The sequence below is a fragment of the Rattus norvegicus genome, chromosome 6 (assembly GCF_021556685.1).
Source record: "Rattus norvegicus strain SHRSP/BbbUtx chromosome 6, alternate assembly SHRSP_T2T, whole genome shotgun sequence".
Taxonomy (NCBI): Eukaryota; Metazoa; Chordata; class Mammalia; order Rodentia; family Muridae; genus Rattus; species Rattus norvegicus.
Window position 1 is genome coordinate 125,324,149 of NC_141539.1, and position 20,119 is coordinate 125,344,267.

Below are 20,119 nucleotides of genomic sequence, written 5' to 3' on the forward strand. Positions count from 1 at the left end.
TTTATGTTGGATTCATAAAAGATGTGCATGACCTCTGTGCTATAACAAGGGAGAGCTACATATATGCAGAGATAGACTCATTCATGAATCATCGAAGTACCACTTCTTCCCAAAACATATTTAACACAGTCCTGGTCAAGATAACAGCCTTTTTCCGTGCCTGTGTTTAAAACGTCTGTCTTAAAAACCACAGCCCTTTGATTTTTAAAATGGAAACAATTTATTATACCCAAGGAAATACTGAAAAAGAAGAGCTAAGTTGGAGACTGCATTTCTTGACTCCAAGAGCTATAAAATGCATTTAAATGTGTTTTATGGCATAACAACTAGATAAATAGAAAATGGGCAAAATAAGAGAGTCCTGAAATAAATTATTCTTACTTTTCTGCTCGATAAATGCCATTAGGAAAAGTGAATATGCTTTTGGACAATATGGCCTCGTCTCACTTGCACAATAAATAAACTCAATGCCCAACATCCAAAGTAGGGGAGAGAGACAAGAAACAAACACAACCTTGAAGGCAGCAATGATATAACACACAGAGGATAGCAAACATTACAGACTGGAAAATTGGACTTTACCAAAACTGAAAACTTTGTCAGAAAACTTTTTCTTAACAAGTGGGCATTCCAGAAACCAAAACAATAAGAGTTGCAAAATACACATCTAAGAAAGGACCAGTAGCTAGATTATATAAAACACTGTACTTCAATTATAGGAACCATCTGTGTGTGTGCATGTGGAAACCAGAGGGGGCTCTCACTGAACCTAGAGTTCACTGATTTGACTAGGGAGGTGTGGCTAGTCCGTGCCACCTGTCACTACCTGCCAAGGAGGACTAGGATTTCAAAAGTCCACCTCTTTACTCATCTTTAGGTGTGTTGGGGAACTGGACTCTGGTCCTCATGTTTGTGAGATGAGCTCTTTACTGACTTGACCATCTTCCCAGCCCCAAGACCAAGTGGGCAAAATATTCCAGCCATTTACAAAGAGATAACAAATGTCCAATATACAAGGTATCTAGAAGACACAAAGTCCCGAGGAGATATGTTGATGTGCCTGTATACAGAGGGCTTAAAACTAAAATGGCTGACACTGTCAAGGGTCTATAGGATACGGACTCTGCATTGTTGTTGGTTAGAAGAGCTACTTTGAAATGACGTCAGGCAGTATGCTTCAGAAACACACTTTACATAAGACACGTAACTGATTCTCATGAGTCCAAAGACCTGAATAGGCAAAACCAAATTCTATAAAGGAAAAATAATCCACAATAGAAAAAGAAATCCAGCTAGTGGTTCCCTCTGCTTGGAATGAGCGTGGAGATTGGCCGGCAAGATATTTGTGGGAGCTTTAATCAGTTGGTGGCTTTTAGATGATAAAGGAGGGAGATCACCATTGTTTGGCTCCCAAAGATAGTTTGTCAGAACTCACCTAATGATACATTTGCATGCCATTGTATGCAAATGTTACCACAAAAGCAAACATCCGAGTATGGAACTCTTAATAATGGCTAATACTGGTTGGAGATGGGGTGAAAGTGTGCGGATGTCTGCAACCTTTCAAACAGCATCCCCGAGTGGGTTGGTGAATAGAAAAGAACGGGTAAATACGATCAAACCTGGTAAACTGTCACTTGTAGAATCTAGGTGGCGTTGTGTTGTATCATTGTAAAATTCGTTTAATTTTGATGTACTTGAAATTTTTCTTAAGCTAGTAAAGGTAATTGGGATACTCACTCTGGGTGTGTATTCGATACCCTCCTCTAAAGTTCTTCCTCTCCCGGAGACACAAAGCAAAATTAATGTCTGTTAGTTACTCTCCTCAAAATCACTGCATCTATTCAACAGAACTGCAAGCTTTTCTAGTTCTGTTTCTGGCAAGTATCGTGTGGGTGGGTCTCCTGGGACCACTCTCTCCAAAGGCGGAGAAATTCTGTTTAGATCGTGGGTGGCTATGAATCCATTCCTTCACGCGGATATATTCGATCCCCTGTGGCTAAACGGCTGGGGACCAGGTGTGTCTGAAGGGCACGCAGCGCCCTCTTCTGGCCCCAGAGGGCCAGAACATGCAGACCATCGAGGCTCTCGACCTCGCTCTTAAACAACCACTCCAGGGATCGGCACAACCGGGTGGAAGCATCGCTGCTCCCTTCCGAGCTCCCGGCGATCGCGGGCGGAGACCTGCGCAGGAGACTGGCCCTGAGGCCAAGAGGCGGACACCGGGTGGAGTCGCCACGGTTGGCAGCAGCAGGGCTCCACCTGTTGCAGTGTTTGAGCACTCCACAGAGAAGGCAGCTCCGGGCACCGACTTCTGCTCCCAGCCCCACTGGGCAGGGCAAGACCATTTGAGAAGGGGAGCCCGGGACCATCCTGAACCTGTCGCACAGAGCAGGTGCGTTTGGGGAGGTGAGACGCGAACGCGACAGTGGCTCCAGAGCCCACCGCAAGTTGGGGTCTCTGGGTGGGCGCCCCAGCGGTTCGCTGAAGAGCCCTGCTCCCGGCTTGCATGTTGTAGCTTGGAGCACTCCGCTCAGGGCCATTGACTGCGCAAGAACTACAGAGCCGAGGCGATCAAAACCGGTGGAAGAGATGGAACTCTTCTGGCCGCTGCCCTTGGCCAGCTCTCCGGGAGATGGGCTAGCAGGGCCTGCCTGTGGCGACAGAGAACGCCCAGTGCAGGGCCTAGAGGCCAAGGGCACTCTGGTTAGGGGGAAGTCAAGAAAGGCGCCCTGGGAGGATGCTTCTAACTTCCTTCACTGTTCCAACCTCCCCCTCTGCTCTCCTCCCCACAGCGGTCCGCCCTCATGCTGCTGCGGAGCCCGTGTGCCCAGTGGAGATCCGAGCCGGCTGATCTGCCCTTCGCACTGTCCCTGCATCCGTGCGTCTGTCCCAGACCGGTCCCAGCCTCTGAGCCTTGGTTGTTCTGGTTGACAGAGGCTCAGCGGGACATTGTCACCGATACGCAATACAGATCCACCTGGAGAGGCACCGAAGACAGAGGACAGCCTGTGTCCCAGCCACCACAGCTTGGAAAGCAATGTTCGGAGGAACCCGGACCTTGATGTTAAGCTTACCCACCGATTCTCTCTGGACCCACTACCTTTTCTTCAAGATGAGTTCAAGTTTTATGGAGTTTGCCTTGAAGGCACGCCACGCCCCCTCCCCAATCTGAGCAAAATTAGGAGCCCGGGTGAACCCCGGTCGCCCGCACCCCCACACCAAGCCGAAGCAGACTCCGTACCCCGACCCTCTGGTCTTCGGCCTTAAGGAGAACTCCAGAGCGGACGAGGAGGCGGCGGCGACAAAGCGGATTCGAAACCACGAGTCCAGGCGGACGTGGGGAGCTGGCTCCACAGGAACAACGGAGGAGGCGGTGGCCCGGAGATCCACGCCGCCTTAGGGAGCGCGCGGCGGGCATGGGCGAGCCCGCAGGCAGAGCGGGCTAAGATCCGCAGAGCCGGATCTTACCAGGGGCGTGGGCACAAGTCCGCGGGCAGCGACCCTCGCGGGGTTGTCCTCCAGTGCCATGGCTGGCCGCGGTTGCAGCTGCAGCCCCGGCCACCTGAACGAGGACAACGCGCGCTTCCTGCTGCTCGCGGGGCTCATCCTGCTTTACCTGCTGGGCGGCGCCGCAGTCTTCTCCGCGCTGGAGCTAGCGCAGGAGCTGCAGGCCAAGCAGCGCTGGGAAGAGCGCCTGGCCAACTTCAGCAGGGGCCACAACCTGAGCCGCGAAGAGCTGCGAGGCTTCCTCCGCCACTACGAGGAAGCCACCAAGGCGGGCATCCGCATGGACAGCGTGCGCCCTCGCTGGGACTTCACGGGCGCCTTCTACTTCGTGGGCACAGTGGTAACTACCATAGGTAAGTGAGCCGCCTGGTCACTCGATGCCCCTAGTTCCTGGGACCTCGCGGGAACCAGCATCTCACCCTAGGGGTTGGGTTCTCCACTTGGACGCCAGGAGATGCACCTAGGGATACCTTTGCAGCTAATCAACAGGTGTGAATGGATCCCAACCACACCCGAAGATTATTAGAATTACCCCAGACCTCTGCCTAGACCAGAACCAGACGCTGTTTGTTAACCAGTCGCCGGGAAATCGAATGGTTCTTAAATTAGGGAAGCGCTTCTGTAGACAGCCAGTCTGGTTTAGGAGACAGGACTGAATTCGTAGATTCTGTGGAAGCTTACAAACAGATAGAAAGCTAAGAACGTTTGCTGAGGGTTGACAATGCACAAGCCACTGCTCAAAGGAAAGCCTGAGATTTCAAACTCACCGAGAGAGACGCTCAGAATTCCAACTAGAACGAGACAGAAGAGAGTAAAATGGGGCTCAAAGAATGGGACGTGTTTCCTTCCGTGAAGAACCAGGGGGAAAGTGACCGTGGGTCTAGCCAGTTTGAGTTCCTATGAATTGGGTTTAGGGACTAAACATAGGGGCATACAATTGGAGCAGAAGAGGCTTGCATCCCAGAAGTCTGTGAGGTGCTGACTGAGCTTGGACTGGAGGAAGGAGTGCCAGGCCGGCCGGCCTGGTGGCTAATGGACTGGAGAAGGGATAAGAAGTTAGAATTTAGTAGGAAGCAGCTGAGCCCCTAAGAATTTTGAGAATGGTGTGGCGAGCTGCCATCGGTGATGTTCCCCTGCAGAATGAGGTGGGAACTGGAAGATTCGTGCAGCACACCCCCCCCCCCCAAAAAAACTGCTCACTATTGGTGTATAGCTGAGTAATGAGTGGGCCGGAGAAAGTACTGTAGACGTCCTGGGGAAAGACGTGATGGGGGCGGGGCCCGAACAGCTAGAAGAAGAAGAAGGGAAGTAGTACAGAAGCCACTGCAGGAGCTCATGGCGGTGCAGGACTCTCAGCAGCCAGGGCCCCGGGACTCTAGAGGGGTTTGCCGGTGGCATTGGTGACAGGTGAACCACCTTGAGATGCCGTGCAGACATTCTGCCAGGAGAAAAGTATATTCAAAACAGGAGCCTCGGGCTATAGACCGGACTAACCAAGAAAGACTTCCCAAGATTAGCCAGGAACCCATGACTCAGCTGGCCAGAGAATGAGAGAGGGCAGGAGGGAACACAACTATACGCAGTGCTTCCTGCTAGATGGTCACAAGCCCATGTCACTCTTGTCTCTTTTTCTCGGTGGTCCGCTGTTTGTCGCCTAGAAAGAGGAACAGTATTCATTTCTGCAGTCTCATGTGCTAGGCTTTCCCGATCGATTTCTTCCCTCATGCCTGTGCTTAGAGCATCTTTCCCACCCAGTCCCTGTAAGGATGAGGCGTTGTTCAACTGCCCTCCATTTCCAGGCACAGCAGGACTTTCTGCTGTGCTTTAAGATGGTTTTCTGTGGGAACAATGGCAGGTGCACCTAAAATTTCCAGCTGAGAAGCCATGCGTGCTTGTGTGTGGGGAGCAGGAGCGAGGGCAGCCAGTGAGAGTTTGTGCCCATTCAAAGGAGGGTAAGAGGCCCATTCCTCTGAGGTGCACCTCCTAAGACTTCACAGGGAAGCTCAGACTGGCCGTTCTGAGAAGCTGGGATCTCCGGGTACTTGTGTCCTATCTGGAAACTTTCAGGACTGTGGCATCAGATTTCTGACCAGAACTTAGCTCTCCTTACCATCTATCCTTCCTGTCCTTTCCTGTGTTCACCTGAGCCTGTTGCATCCAGACTCCTTTATAGTAATAGGAATCCAATGGTTTTTCTTTTTAAATTCTCAATTCTAGTCTGCTATTTCTTCCTTTCCATGCCTTTCTCTGTGAAGAAGAGATGGGTTTGATGTCACTGTAACTCAAATCGTTCTTGAGGTCCTTTTCAAAGAAGACTGGTCCAATAGCCAGAGCACTAAACAACTAAATTCAATGGTCCCCTGTCTCTTTAAGGAAATTTAAAGTTGTGCCATTATAACACAAAGAAAACATCCCACTTTCCTCAACTGTGTCTCTGGGGCTTCTCATCTCCAAGATCCTCCCCTAAGGTCCTCCCCTAAAATCCTCCCCTAAGGTCTTCCCAGGCTCCAGCCTTCTGTCACTCCTACCTTTCTGTTCCCCTCTTCCTGTCTCTTTTTGCTCTGTTCTCAAAATTGGCATGGCCTCTCCTGTTGCTTTTAGCAACTCTCATTTACCCTATTGCCTAGAGTCTCCAAGCTACAGGCTGTCCTGGGAGGTGGCCAGCATCAGCCTTGTCCCCTTCAACACATAGAAAGGAAGGAGTGTGTGACTCCTTCAGCCTGTGAGGTCAGACCCAGAAGCAGCCCAGTCCAGTTAATGACAAGAAGCACCCCTCCCCTCCCCCTTCCTCTTCCCCCTCCCCTCCCCTCCTCTCCCTTCCCTTTCTCTCTCCCCTTCCCCTCCCCTTTCCCTTGCCTTCTACCCCTCCCCCAGCACTGTGGTCTCCCCTCCCCACAACTACTGTTTTCCCCTTTCTTGTCCCTCCCTCCTGCCCTCTCTTTCATTATGGTTTGCCAAGAATTTTCCAAGTGATTCCTCTTCAGCACACGAGTTCCATCTTCCCTTTTTCCCGAGGGCCACCTTTAGAAGCCTAATAAAGCTCTTGGAATGTTGGTCTGGTCACACCTGCATCTCTTTTATTGATCACCTCTCCTTGGTGGGATGGAGGACACTGGTAGTCAGAGAGCCAGAGATCAGACCGTGAGTGGAAAGGAGTATAACATGGGGTGCAGGACATTGGGGGGGCAGCCCTGGGCCCTGGGCCCTGGTGAGAGCAACCCCACTACAGGAATTCCCTGTCTAAGTTCAAGACCATGCTAGCTAGACAACTGTGAGAACCTGAAGTCCTCAGATGAACTTGGGTCACAGGAGAGAGAAGTCTGGTCTTCCTTGTCTAGGGAAGGGATGACAGGAAGCTCTTTTGCAGTCTGTTGACGTTGCAGGTTACTCTAATCTAGTTCACACAGGATTCTTGGTCACCCTGGAGGGTGATGTGTGTGCACGTGCTTCTTCTTGACATAGGGAGATGTGTTTTCTCAGCTCTTCTGGTTGCCACAATTCTTCTTCATCCAGGCACACACCCCATTCAGCATTCTCTTCCCTTTAATGTGCTGCTCATGAGACCTTCGTGTGTTTCCACAAATGTGGGATCTCATAACTGTTGTCTGGGGGCCAAGCACAGCATGTATCTCTGTACACATTGAACTCTTACAAAAACCCCCGAGATGCTGGCCACACTCTCCTGTGAAGGCTCAGAGAGCTTCTACGATGAGTCGGAAGTTGCTCATCTGGAGGTGATGGAGCTCTTCCTTCCAAGCTGACGCCTAGAGCTGCCCTCATGACTTTCCTTCCTTGTTGGCTCTTTTTGTAGGAAGAGTTGGTCCCCAGTTAGAGACCACGACTCCTTTCCTCAGTTGTGGTTGATTTTAGGCCCCAAGGAAGTTTGTGATTCCCAGTGTCTGCTAGTTCAAGGCAAGACAGGAGCAAAACCTGCCATGTAGACAAAGATTCTCCTCCAGTATCGTGTTTCTCAGTTCTCACCAACTAAACATCTCCCCAGATAGCATGATGGCTGACAATGTCTGTCCCACTACCACTCCCCCCACCCAGCAGATCACAGAGTCGCTTCCTGGCTTTTCCCGTTGGCTCTTGGCACATTGGTCCCCAGGTTTTCTGTGTCTTGGGAGTTCCCTTGGAGTAAGCAGCTGATGAATATCACGGTGATACTGGGCCAACCAACTGACCATTGAAGTGGTTTTCAGCCCGTTCTGAGGAGTTCATGGGGGTTCTTTCTCTGTGCTATATTCAGGTCCTTCTTCAAGGCTAAGGGTCCCCATCCCTGATGACGGGTCGACAGTAAGCTTCTCTCCCCTGCTCCCGTGTGTGTGTGTGTGTGTGTGTGTGTGTGTGAGAGAGAGAGAGAGAGAGAGACAGAGACAGAGACAGAGACAGAGATAGAGAGACACACACACAGAGAGAGAAACACACAGAGAGAAACAGAGAGGGGAAAGGAGAAAATTGGATGAATGATCATCTTTTTCAACTACCTTCTTGCTGACTTGAATTTTTGGTGTAGAAAAAAATACTTGTTTGATTGACAGAGTATTTTTCCTAGTTTTTCATAACTCACATCCTTTCTGTGGCTAAGATAAATATTCGTGCTCATTCTCTATGTAGCTGTTTAACTCGCTTCAAAATGTTATTCAGAAAGATTGCTTTTTAAAGGTTCTGTGAGGTTGGCTCTATAATTATGCTTTGATTTATTGCTAAAATTATCGCGTAATGATCTGAGAATGTGCGTGTTGTACAATTCTCTGTTTTCTTCTTTGAACATTTCTTTGTGTCCTGGAGTCTGTATATATTCGAGCCAGTTTTCCCTTGGGTCACAAATTTCTGGAGGTAAAGAGAACATTGACACTCCCCACCCCCTTCAACCGGCCTTTAATTCCCACAAACACACCAGAGACAACATTTTACTGTGTCTCAGGGCATGTAAATTCATCAATTTTTTTTGTAAGTAACTCCATAACCTGCATAACTTTTGCTTATCTTCCTCGGGGTTGATTTGGTTACCCTCTTCCTGCTTTCTGCATCAGTGGCCATCTTAAACACCTGAATGTGGAATTAAAGTTCTGTGTCTTATTTGCAAATGTGCGTTGACCTTTAAACCATTGCTCGAGTGGCGGTCACCAGTAGTTTTTGGTTTAAGTAACCACTTAGCATGTTTTTGTCCTTTTATTTTTAACTGTCTCTGTATCTTTCTATGCAGATGAAAATTTGGCGCGTTCCCTACTTGGTTTTCTCTCTATTCTTCTTTATTCTTTCCACCCCTGGTTTTCCTTCAGTGCTGATTTTCTACTCTGGTAAGTGAGCGCTTCTTTTCATCATTCTAAGTACGACCAAGACAGAATTCAACTGAGGCCGAAAGCCATCTCTACCACCGTCCTTCAGTTGGAGATAAAACTGAGATGCTTTCTCTGGACAATGCAGGGTCTTCTGACCTTGAGTCTAACACCACCATCCCCAGCTTCCAGCCTCCCAAGTCCTGGTCTCATATTCTTCAGAAAAAAACATTCTCAAACCTTCCTGGTATCCTCATGTCTAATAGCCGAGAGTCCAGCCCTTCCTGACCCTCTCCATCCTGCTTCTGAAGACCACCACCACCATCATCACCCCTTCCCCACCCTCTCTCCCCCTTCTTCCTAATCCTTTCTGGTCTCTTTATTCTGTGGCAGAGTCTTACTAAGTTGCTCAGGTTGAACTAGATCTAACTGGAGTCCATGATGGTTTTCAGCTTGAGGTTTTCCTACCTTAGCCTCCTGAGTAACTGAGATTACAGTCTTGTGCCACCAGACCCAACTAGGACCAACCTTCCAACCTACCTGCCCACATCCCTTCCTCCCTTCCTCCCTTCCTTCCTCCCTTCCTCCCTTCCTCCCTTCATCCATGCCTCCCTTCCTTCTCTCCATTCTTTCCTCTCTTAGTTTTTGAGACAGGATCTTACTTTGTAGTCTGGGTTATGTGGTCCAGGCTACCCGCAAGCTCACAGCAACTTTCCTGCCTTAGTTTCTCAAGTGCTAGGACTGCAGGCATGTACCACCTGGCCCAGCAGGAATGTTCCTTTTCCCATAGCTCCACCTCACGCCCTGTTCCTTTCTTCCCCTGCCTCCATACCTGGGGGCTACACTGGTCTTTACACAGCATCACTGGGTCTGGTCTCGAGCTTTGCTTCCCGCTTTCAAATGGAAAGTGAAGGCGGTAAAACGAACCTTCTCGAAAGTTCCTTTTCCTGCACAGTCTGGGAATAATGCCCCGTTTGGCATGGAGCGGAGCTGGAGAGAACGAGACCCCAGTTGCACACACACCTGCTGCTTCTGTGCCAGGGCCTCTCCTGTGCTCACACCTGCACTGGCACCTCAGTCTTCGGGCAGCAGCCACATACCCTTCTGTTGCCTGCAGCGCCATTTTTCTCTCTCTCTCTATAATCACAGAGGAGTGAAAGTAACAAGAAAAGCAGTTTCAGGCGGCACTGGGTTGCCTGTAAAAAAAAAAAATATGCTAACAGCAGTGTCAGAGACATACTGGAATGTGCTGTTGAACCCAAGAAGTGCCAAGGCCCATGTCCAGAGCTGGACAACAGTCCCAGGAAGCCACCAGTTTGGCAGCACCTCCTGCTTTACTCTCTCCATCGTGACTGTCTTCTTCACTATCACAGAGAGGGTGGGAATGGGACCTCTCTGCAGATTTGATTGGCCTTCTGGAATAGTGAGTAACGTTGCGTAACAGTCCGTGCTTTAATTTTTTTTTTTTTCGGAGCTGGGGACCGAACCCAGGGCCTTGCGCTTCCTAGGCAAGCGCTCTACCACTGAGCTAAATCCCCAACCCCACAGTCCGTGCTTTAATAACCTTCTATATGCTTTCCATATGTGCATCTACTGAGATAGGGCTTCACTGGGTAATCCAGGCTAGCCATGGACTCACAATTCCTCTACCTTGTCTCCCGAGTCCCAGGGACATGGGTGTGTATCACCACAGCTAGCCCTATAAATACTTTCTTGAAAGAAATAGCTATTCACACCCCTTGCCTGTTTTCAACCGGGTTATCTGTGCTTTTACTGGGAACTGCGAAAGTGCTGTGTGTTTTAGATTCGAGACCCTCATCGCCTAGGATCTGTAGGTTGTGGGCCTTTCCGCAAACTTCCAAGTGTCCCTGGAAACCCAAAAGGTTCAAATTGCAATGGAGTCCGACTTTATCTACTTCTTGTTCGTATCTTATTGATTTCTTTATCGTTTTTATTTCACGCGTGTAGGCGTTTTGCCTGCTCATGTCTGTGGTGCACCATCTGCTTGCAGGGCCTGTGGAGTCTAGAAGGGGGAGCTGGATACCCTCAGGACTGAAATGACTAGTGGGCGCTGGGGATTGAACCTGCGTCCTCTAGAACAGTCAGCGCTCTCAATGGCAGAGCCAGTTCTGCAGCCCCTCCCCCTTTCTGCATGCGCTTTTAAAGTGTTGGCTCAGAAGCCACTGTCTACCTCAGGTCCTGTTTTCTTCTGGTTTGTACTTTTGCTCTCACCTTCAGGAGGCTGATGCATTTTGAGTTTGTACTTGGCACAGGGCATGAGCTGTAGGTCCACCCTCAATCACAAGTGGAAGTTCGGGTGTTTCAGTAATATTTATCGGAAAGTCTGTCATCTTCTGGCCCCTGTCTCTCCCACCCACCTACCCATACGCACAGAGAGAATTGGTTTTGGCACCTGTCAGAAATCAAGGGCGCCACTCTGAGGGTTGATTCCCGGACTATGTTTTATTCTGTCAACCTGTAGTCTTTCTTTACACCAGGGCCTCGGAAATGGAGGCTTTGTAGTCAGATGGAATTAGGAAGGGTGAGCCCTCCGATGTTGTTCTTCTTTTTGGGGCTATTTTTAGCTTTTCTGGGTTCCTTAAACATCCATGAGAATGATAAGCCCATCCTGCTCCTTTCTGCAGAGGAAACTTACGGTAGGTGTGTGAGCTAGCACAGGAATATTCGTCCCATCCAGCAACGTGACGTTCCATGGTCTGCGACCGTGAGCTGCCTCCCTCCTCATGTAAATCTTTTTATTAATTAATTAGTATTAATTAATTAATTGATTGATTTAGGAGTGTTTTGTAGTTTTCAGAGTTTTGTGCTTTCCTTGGTTAATTTCTTTTCAAGTACTCTACCCTTAGTAACATCCCATTCTTTAATTTTTTTTTTTAATTTTTTTTTTCCGGAGCTGGGGACCGAACCCAGGGCCTTGCGCTTGCTAGGCAAGCGCTCTGCCACTGAGCTAAATCCCCAACCCCATAACATCCCATTCTTAATTTTCTTTGGTTCCCTTCTGTGTGGATACACAGGAGCACAACTGGCTTTTGTGACTGTTTGATCCTGAATGCTGTGATCTCGCTGTCCCCTGCTATTTGTTCTTGTCATAGTTTAGTGTTTTCCTATATAGGAGACTGTAGAATGGTAAATAGCTACTTTAAATTATTAGTCTGGAGATTTTGTATGTCTGTTCTCGTGACTGACTGGACTCGTGAGAATGGACATCTTACTTCATCCTGCTCTCAGGACGAGAACTTCTGTTTCCCACCATTGACCTCTAGAACCTTCCTGAGAATTCTGGGCTTCCTTTCCACCCAATATCTTCGTTCTTTAAACCATAAAGTTATCTGAGCTGTTTTGTGCCTCTGTTGAGAGGACCTTGTGACTCTCCCCTTTATGCCATGGATAGAGAGTATTACATTAGCAACTTCCAAGCCTTCATAGCAAGTTTGGGTTCCCACAATGAGTACCTCTTGTCCAGGCTGTGTGAGGCTTTTTCTGTGACTGTGCATTTGGTCTGCTAATACTTCAGAGAAGATTCTCACATCTCTGGCCAAAGAGATGCACATCTGTTTCTTTTCCTGCGATGTATGTGTCTTGTCTTAATATCTGGATAATGCTATGGAGTGAATGGAAAAGCATTTTTCCTATAGCTCTATCTTCCTGAAGTCATGTGGGTTCCGCAGCCACAGTGTAAATGTCCAGTTATCTCTAATTACTACAATAGGTAAGTCACATTTTAAATGTAATTATATATATATATATATATATATATCCATTATTCATTCTTATAATGTTGAGATAAGTCTATTCTCTCTTTAATTTTTAACTGTATTTTTTTTAAAAAATTTTAAACATTTTCTTAAAGATTTATTTATTTATTTATTTTATGTATACATTGTTGCTGACCTCGGACACACCAGAAGAGGGCATCTGATCCCATTACAGATGGTTGTGAGCCACCATGTGGTTGCTGGGATTTGAACTTGGGACCTCTGGAAGAGCAGTCAGTCCTCCTAACCACTGAGCCATCTCTCCAGCCCAAATTTAAACATTTTTATTATATTCTTTTTCCTCTCTCAACTCCTCCCAGATCTCCCCACCACCCTTGATGTTAGTTCTCTATCTCTCTCTTTCTGCAAGAAAAAAAAATCACAAATCAAAATAGATTTTAAAAACTTAGAAAGGAAAGTCAATAAGATGAAAACAAAAAGGAAAGAAAAGAAGAGAAAGAAAAGCAGCACACACATTAAAAAAACATGGCGTCTGTTTCGTGTTGAACAGCTGCTCTTTGGGCGTGGGACTTGGGCATGGTGCCTGGGCACAGGGCCTGGGCATGGGGCCTGCCCTAGAGTGTGATGAGTATACCCAGAGACTCTGGGGGCAAGGCTCAAAAGGTTTCAGAGGAGAAGAATGTGGCCTAGAGACTGTTTTGTGATATTTTGATAAAGAATGTGGTTGCTTATTGCCCTTGTCTGAAGATCTGCCTGGGACAGAGCAAGTTCTAGGTAAAGAAAAGCTTAAGTCCGGTCGTGTTGGTACACACCTTTAACCCCAGCATTCAAGAGACTCAGCCTCAGATCTCTGAGTTCAGGGTCAGTCTACTCAGCAAGGTCCAGAACAGCCAACTTAGGCAGAAAAGAAGCTGAGAAGACTGGCTTCCAGGCAGCTAGGAGAAGGCTCTCAAAGCCCAACATGACACATTTCGTCCAACAAGGCCACACCTCCTAATAGTGTCCCTCCCTGGGCCAAGCACATTCAAACCACCACACACTCCATTGGAGAAAATGGGTTTTCTTCTTTTGTCAGCAGGTATCAATCACAAATAGATTATTAGCTATAAGAGGGACTTTGTGTCCATTTTCCCTGCTCAGTGCTGGGATTCTGTCTGGTTTAAACCTGTGCCGGTTTTGTGCATATTGTGACAGTCTCTATAAGTTCATGTGTGTATATGTTATGTTGTGTCTGAAAGATGGTGTTTCCTTCTGGTTCTTAGAATCTTTATACCTTCTCTTCGACATAGATCCCTGAATCTTGGAAGGGTTTGATAAAGACATCCCATTTAGGGCTGAGTGCTTCGAAGTCTCTCGGCCCCTGTACATTGTCCAATTGTGTGCTTCTGAGTTAGTTCCCAACTTCTGCAAGAAGCTTTGATGAGGATGAACGAGGCACTTATCTATGTATATAGAAGTATGTGTTTAGGAGGTATTTGTATTGCTATGTTTCTTTGGCAGAATAATAGTAGTAGATTTTCCCCCTAGGACCAAGGCCTATCTAGTGTCAGGTTCCTGGTCACTTTGGCATGTATATGTTCCATCTCAAGGAGTGCATCTTAGATTTTAAGAAACAAAGCAAACAACAGTTTGTTGTTATGGTTGGTTACTCCCATAACATTTGTACCATTATTACACCAGTATATCCTGAAGACACATCTCTGTTGTAAGCCAAAGAGTTTATAGTTGGGTGATATTGATGAATACTGTGATGGTTTGTATATGCTCGGCCCAGGGAGTGGCACTATATGTGGCCCTGTTGGAATAGGTGTGTCACTGTGGGTGTGGACTTTAAGACCTGAGCTTATCCTAGCTGCCTAAAAGCCAGTATTCTGCTAGCAGCTTTCAGAGGAAGATGTACAACTCTCAGCTCCTCCAGCCCCACATCTGCCTGGATGCTGCTATGCTCCCACCTTGATGATAATGGATTGAACCTCTGAACCTATAAGCCATCCCCAATTAAATGTTGTTCTTATAAGAGTTGCCTTGGTGTCCATAACAGTGAGACCCTAACTAAGACAGAATTTGGTACCAGGAGTGGGGTATGCTTTGATAGGCCTGACTATGCTTTTGTTTAGAAGAGTGTGAATTTGGGGACTTTGAATTTGGAAACCAGTGGAATGCTTTAAATGGGACTTAATGGGCCATCCTAGTGGTAATATGGAAGACTTTGTTGCTGAGAGTAATTTGATTTGTGCAGACCTGGCCCTAGAAGTTTCAGAAGAGAAGAATTTCAGAATGTGGCCTAGAGACTGTTTTTGTGGCATTTTGGTGAAGAGTGTGGCTTTTTGGCCTAGCCTGAAGAGTCTACCTGAGGCTAAGGTGAAGAGACTCAGATTAATTGCATTAACAAAGGAAGTCTCAGAAATGCTCATCATAGACTTTGTTCACTGGTTAAGTCTCATGAAGAACATTTTAAACAAGCATAGCAAGCTGAGAAAGGAAAATATAAAATACATGGTTTGAGTATTAAAGAGGTACTAGAAAGTGAAATGGAACTGAATCCTTTGTTAAAGGAGATAACAAGTTAAGGGAGTGGCGACCTTGGGACAAGATACTACCCAGCTAAATTTAGACCTAGGTTTGGTGGTACACACTTTTAATCATAAGAGATAAAGACATGCATGGGGATCTCAGAGTTCAAGGTCAATCTACAGAGCAAGATCCAGTACAGCCACACTTAGACAGTGAAAGAGTTGGAAAACAGGAAGCTATTGATAATGTAATAGAACAAGGGGGCCATGTTCCAGCTCCTGCAAGCAGAACTCAGCAGCTTCGGCCATGTGGCTCTGGCTTTATAATCAAGAGAAGGAAACTACTGGGACAATTGATTCTGGTTAGCTGGAGCTAAGAAATTAGTGGTGATTAAGAAGAAACCAGCATCACTGAGGTTAAATCTGGAAAATGTTTTCTTAGAGCACAAAGAAGCTGTGTTCCAGAGATAACCAAGGTTGTCCCTCAGGCTGTAGTTGGACTTGGTAATGTGTAAGAGTCACCCAGATGGTACTGTTTTTGAAGGCATGAAGGAGTCAGGAAGAGCAGCTGAGGCTTGGCACTGTGAGAGGCCATGGAAGGCCATTGGTGAAGGTGCAGCCTCAGTTGCAGTTGACGGCTGAAGACTGTAGGGGTCGTGCAAAGGAGTTGAGGCTTGGCACCATGAAGAGAGCCTGTGAGAGGCTATTGGTGAAGCCTACTTGCGGTGAAAAACCCCAGCATATTGGAGATGCCAATAACATAGGATGATCATTAAGAACAGCAAGAATAGGAGAGTGGATCAACCTGAGCTTAGAGTGCTAGAGATGGCAGAGCTGGACAACTGATGTAAACCCTTCGCAGGAGCCCAGAAGATCATGTGTGGATCCCAGACATTGGAACAAGAAGCTGTAAATTGAAGTTGCCTTGGAGACCCCAAGATGTTCAAGATGCCAGTACTGTGGGTTAACTGCCGAGCAAAGTTGCTAACAGGGAGTGGAACCAGCCCAGGAGAAAAGAAGTTTGTTGCAGTCAACAAAAATGAAAAGGGAGTTGGAGATCTGTAGACTGCGTTGACATCAGACATGGAGATGCAGAGTTTAGAGTTTGCACAGCTGGTTTCCTGTCTTGCTTTGGGGATTACGGTTAAGTGATTGGATGAATCTCAGAAGACACTTTGAAGTTTGGACTTTTAACATTGTTGAGCCTGCTATAAACTATGAGGACTTTTGATGCTAGACTAAATGTATTTTGCATTATGCTCACGTCTGAACAAGCCTATGGGGGCCAGGGAGTGGAATGCAATGGTTTGTATATGCTTCACCTAGGGAGCAGCACTTACTATTAGAGGGGATGGCCCTGTTGGAGTAGGTGGGAACTTGTTGAAATAGGTGTGTCATTGTGGGTGGGGGCGTTAAGACCTGAGCTCATCTTAACTGCCTGGAAGCCAGTATTCTTCTAGCAGCCTTCAGAGGAAGGTGTACAACTCTCAGCTCCTCCACTCCCACATCTGCCTGGATATTGCTATGTTCCTGCCTTGATGATAATGGACTGAACCTCTGAGCCTGTAAGCCAGCCCCAATTAAATGCTGTCCTTATAAGAGTTGCCTTGGTCATGGTGACTGTTCACAACAGTAAAACCCTAAATAAGCCAGTTACTTTCCTCCTTCTGTAGTGTGAAAGGCACCTTTTAGTACATGGATATTAATCAATAGGGGTGAAACTTCCAGTTGGGCACCAGCTAGATTGCTCCACATTAATGATTCAGATAATCTGTGTCTTCAGCAGTACGGCCTTACCGTTAGGTGACTGAGAGTAACCAATAGCGGTGACAATAATAACCTGTGAAGTGTGGAGGGTCTATGGGACCCCTTTAGCCACAGCTTAATGAGATGTTACCCATTGCTGGCACTGGAGGGTTTACTTGGTGGTATAAGATGTCTCCTTCATTGTATGGTAAGTGGATTTAAATTCTTTTCATATATGTCTATATTTTAGGAAGCTTATACAGAGCATGTTACCATATGGCTTTCCAGAAAGCCTTTAGGATTAGTTGTCCCTCCTTGTCTCACCCACCCTCACCCCACTCTCTCACCTCCTCCCCTTGGCACCTCCTTCCCTTACTTTCCCTTACCTTTCCATAACACTATACTCTTATTTCTCCTTCCTGAGAGATCCTCCTCTCTAGACCCCTACAAGCTCCCAAACCTCTGCAGTTATTTAGAACGAAACACACACATCTATACTTAAAAGCTAAAATCCACATAAAGGAGAAAACGTCTTTGGGACTGGGTTACCTCATCCAGGATGACTGTTTCGAGCTCCATCCATTTACTAGCAAACTTTATGGCTTCATTTTCCCCAATAGCTGAACAATACTCCACTGTGTAAATGTATCCCATGTTTGTTATCCACTCATTAGTTGATAGATAGATATCTAGGTTGTTTCCGATTTCTGGCTATTATGAATAGAGCAGCAATGACTGTGGGTAAGCAAGAGCCTCTGTAGTAAAAAGGCAGAGTCCTTTGAGTGTATATCTGAGAGTTGTATATCTGGACCGTCCTTTGGGTGTATATCTGAGAGTTGTATATCTGGACCATCCTTTGGGTGCATATCTGATGGTTGTGTATCTGGACCGTCCTTTGGGTGTATATCCAAGAGTTGTATATCTGGACCGTCCTTTGGGTGTATATCTGATGGTTGTATATCTGGACCGTCCTTTGGATGTATATCCGAGAGTTGTGTAGCTGGACCATCCTTTGGGTGTATATCCGAGAGTTGTGTAGCTGGACCGTCCTTTGGGTGTATATCTGAGAGTTGTATATCTGGACCGTCCTTTGGGTGTATATCTGAGAGTTGTGTAGCTGGACCATCCTTTGGGTGTATATCTGAGAGTTGTATAGCTGGACCTCGTGGTAGATCTATTGTTGAGGAAGTGCCACCCTGGTTTCCATAGTAGATGTACAGGCTTTTGTGCTCCCCAGCAGTGAATATGTGATGACTTCGGTCTCGCCAGCACGCGCTGTCATTTGTTTTACTGATCTGAGCTATTCTGATGGGGTAAAATGGAATCTCAAAGTCGTTTCAATTTGCATCTCCTTGAAGACTAAGGACGTTGAACATTTTTAAAGTACTTCTCAGCCATTTGTGTCTCGTCTTTCGAGGATTCTATTTAGTTCTATTTCACCTCTTTTAGTTGGGTTATTTTCTTGATGTTCTGGGGTTGGTTTTTTCCCCTCCAGTTCTCTATGTACTCTAGGTAAGAGCCCTCTATCAGCTGTCCAACTGATAAACACATTTTTCCACTCTGTGGGCTGCTGCTTTACTCAGGTGACGATGTCCTTTGTGGTACAGAGGCTTTGTAGCTTCATGGGGCCCTGTCTGTTAATTGTTGGTTAGTGTCTGGGCTCTCGGTGTCCTTTTCAGAAAGTCCTTTCCTGCCCAAGCCTATTCCCTCTGCTCTCGCCTCTCAGATTCAGGAGTGTCTGGTCTAACATCCAGGTCCTTTACTTCTCTGAACTTGAGTTTGGTGACAGATAACAGATATGGATCAATTTTCATTCTTCTGCATATACCTTTGGCCTTTACCACTTGTAGAAGATGCTGTCTTTTTTTTTTTTCCAGTGTGTATCTTTGGCTTCTTTGTTAAAAATCCATATGTGTAGAACTATGTCTGGCTCCTTGCTCCTGTTCTGTGGACCAATGGTGTCTGTTTTACGACAACGCCATGCTGTTTTTTATTATACTAACTCTTTAATACACCCTGACATCTGGGACCGTGATACCTTCAGCAGTTCTTTTATTATTCAGGAGTTATTCACGGTTGTTTCGACGATCCTGAGCTTTATGTTTTTATGTAAAGTTGAAGATTGTTTTTCTAGTTTCTGTGAAATGTTTCTATGGTAAGCGCATTGAGTCTGTAGATTACTCTGGGTAAGATGGCTGTTTTCACTCTAGAAATTAACTACCTATTCACAAGCATGGGAGATCTTTTCAGCTTCTGGTGTCTTCTCTAATTTCTTCCTTAAATGTCTTAAGTTTGGGGGGTTGTTTGTTTGTTGTTGTTTGTTTTGTTTTAACTATACAAGTCTTTCACTGTCTTGCTTAGAGTTTTCTCTGGATATTTTTTTATTTGGGCTATTGTAGAAGCCACTCTTTCCCTGGTTTATTCCTCAGCACATGTGTTACTAATATGAGGAAGGTTACCAATTTTTGGGTTTTAATTCTGCTACCTGGCTAAGGTGTTTATCAGCTGTAGAAGTTTCCTGATGGAGTCTTTAGGATTTTATGTATAAAATCATATCATCTTCAAATAAGGATACTTTGACTTCTTCCTTTTCTGTATGAATCTTTGTGATATCCCTCAGTCGTCTTATTGTTTTAGCTAAGGTTTCAAGTGCAATATTAATAAGTATGGAGAGAATGGATATCCTTGTCTTGTTCCTGGTTTTAAAGGAAATGCTTTGAATTTCTCCATGTTTTCAGTGTTGGCTGTGAGCTTGCTGTGTATGCCTTTATTATGTTGAGGTGTGTCCCTTGCATCCCTGGTCTCTCCAGAATGACGATAATGAAAGGACGTTAGATTTGGTCAAAGGCCCATTCTGCATCTAATGAGATGATTATTGGGTTTTTTGCTTTCATTTTGTTTATGTAGTGGATCACATTAACTGATTTTTGTATGCTAACCATGGTGCATGCTATCTTTGATGTATTCTTGAATTCAGTTTACAAGTATTTTATTGTGAATTATCTGTAACTTTTTTCCTTGGGTCCTTGTGTGGTTTTTAGTATCAGAATAGTAGTAGCTTTGTAAAATGAATTAGGAAATTTTCCCTCAGTTTCTACTTTGTAGAATAATTGGAAGAATGTTGCCATTAGTTCTTTGAAAATCTGGTAGAATTCTGCACTGAATCCATCTGTCTCTGAAGTTTATCTTGGTTGGAGATTTTTTTTTTTTAATTACTGATTCTACTTCACTAGAGGATATGGGTTTGTTTAAATTTTTATTTCATTTTGATGTAACTTTGATATATTATATATAAAATAAGAGATTCATTCATTTCTTTTGGGTTTTCAAG

The 20,119-nt window shown here is 46.1% G+C and overlaps 1 protein-coding gene across 2 annotated transcripts in view; it reads left to right on the forward strand.

Annotated features, from left to right (window-relative positions):
* Window positions 1–2,102: 2,102 nt before the first annotated feature.
* Kcnk13 (potassium two pore domain channel subfamily K member 13) overlaps window positions 2,103–20,119 on the forward strand; it is a 110,647-nt gene continuing 92,630 nt past the window's right edge. The window contains exons 1-2 of one of the 2 annotated variants that reach the window (XM_087554556.1): window positions 2,103–2,395; window positions 2,796–3,863. Coding sequence is in view for 1 of the 2 variants with exons in the window: in NM_022293.3 (NP_071629.2) it covers window positions 3,530–3,863 (334 nt within the window). In the remaining variant the exon portion in view is untranslated. 2 annotated transcript variants of the gene reach the window in all.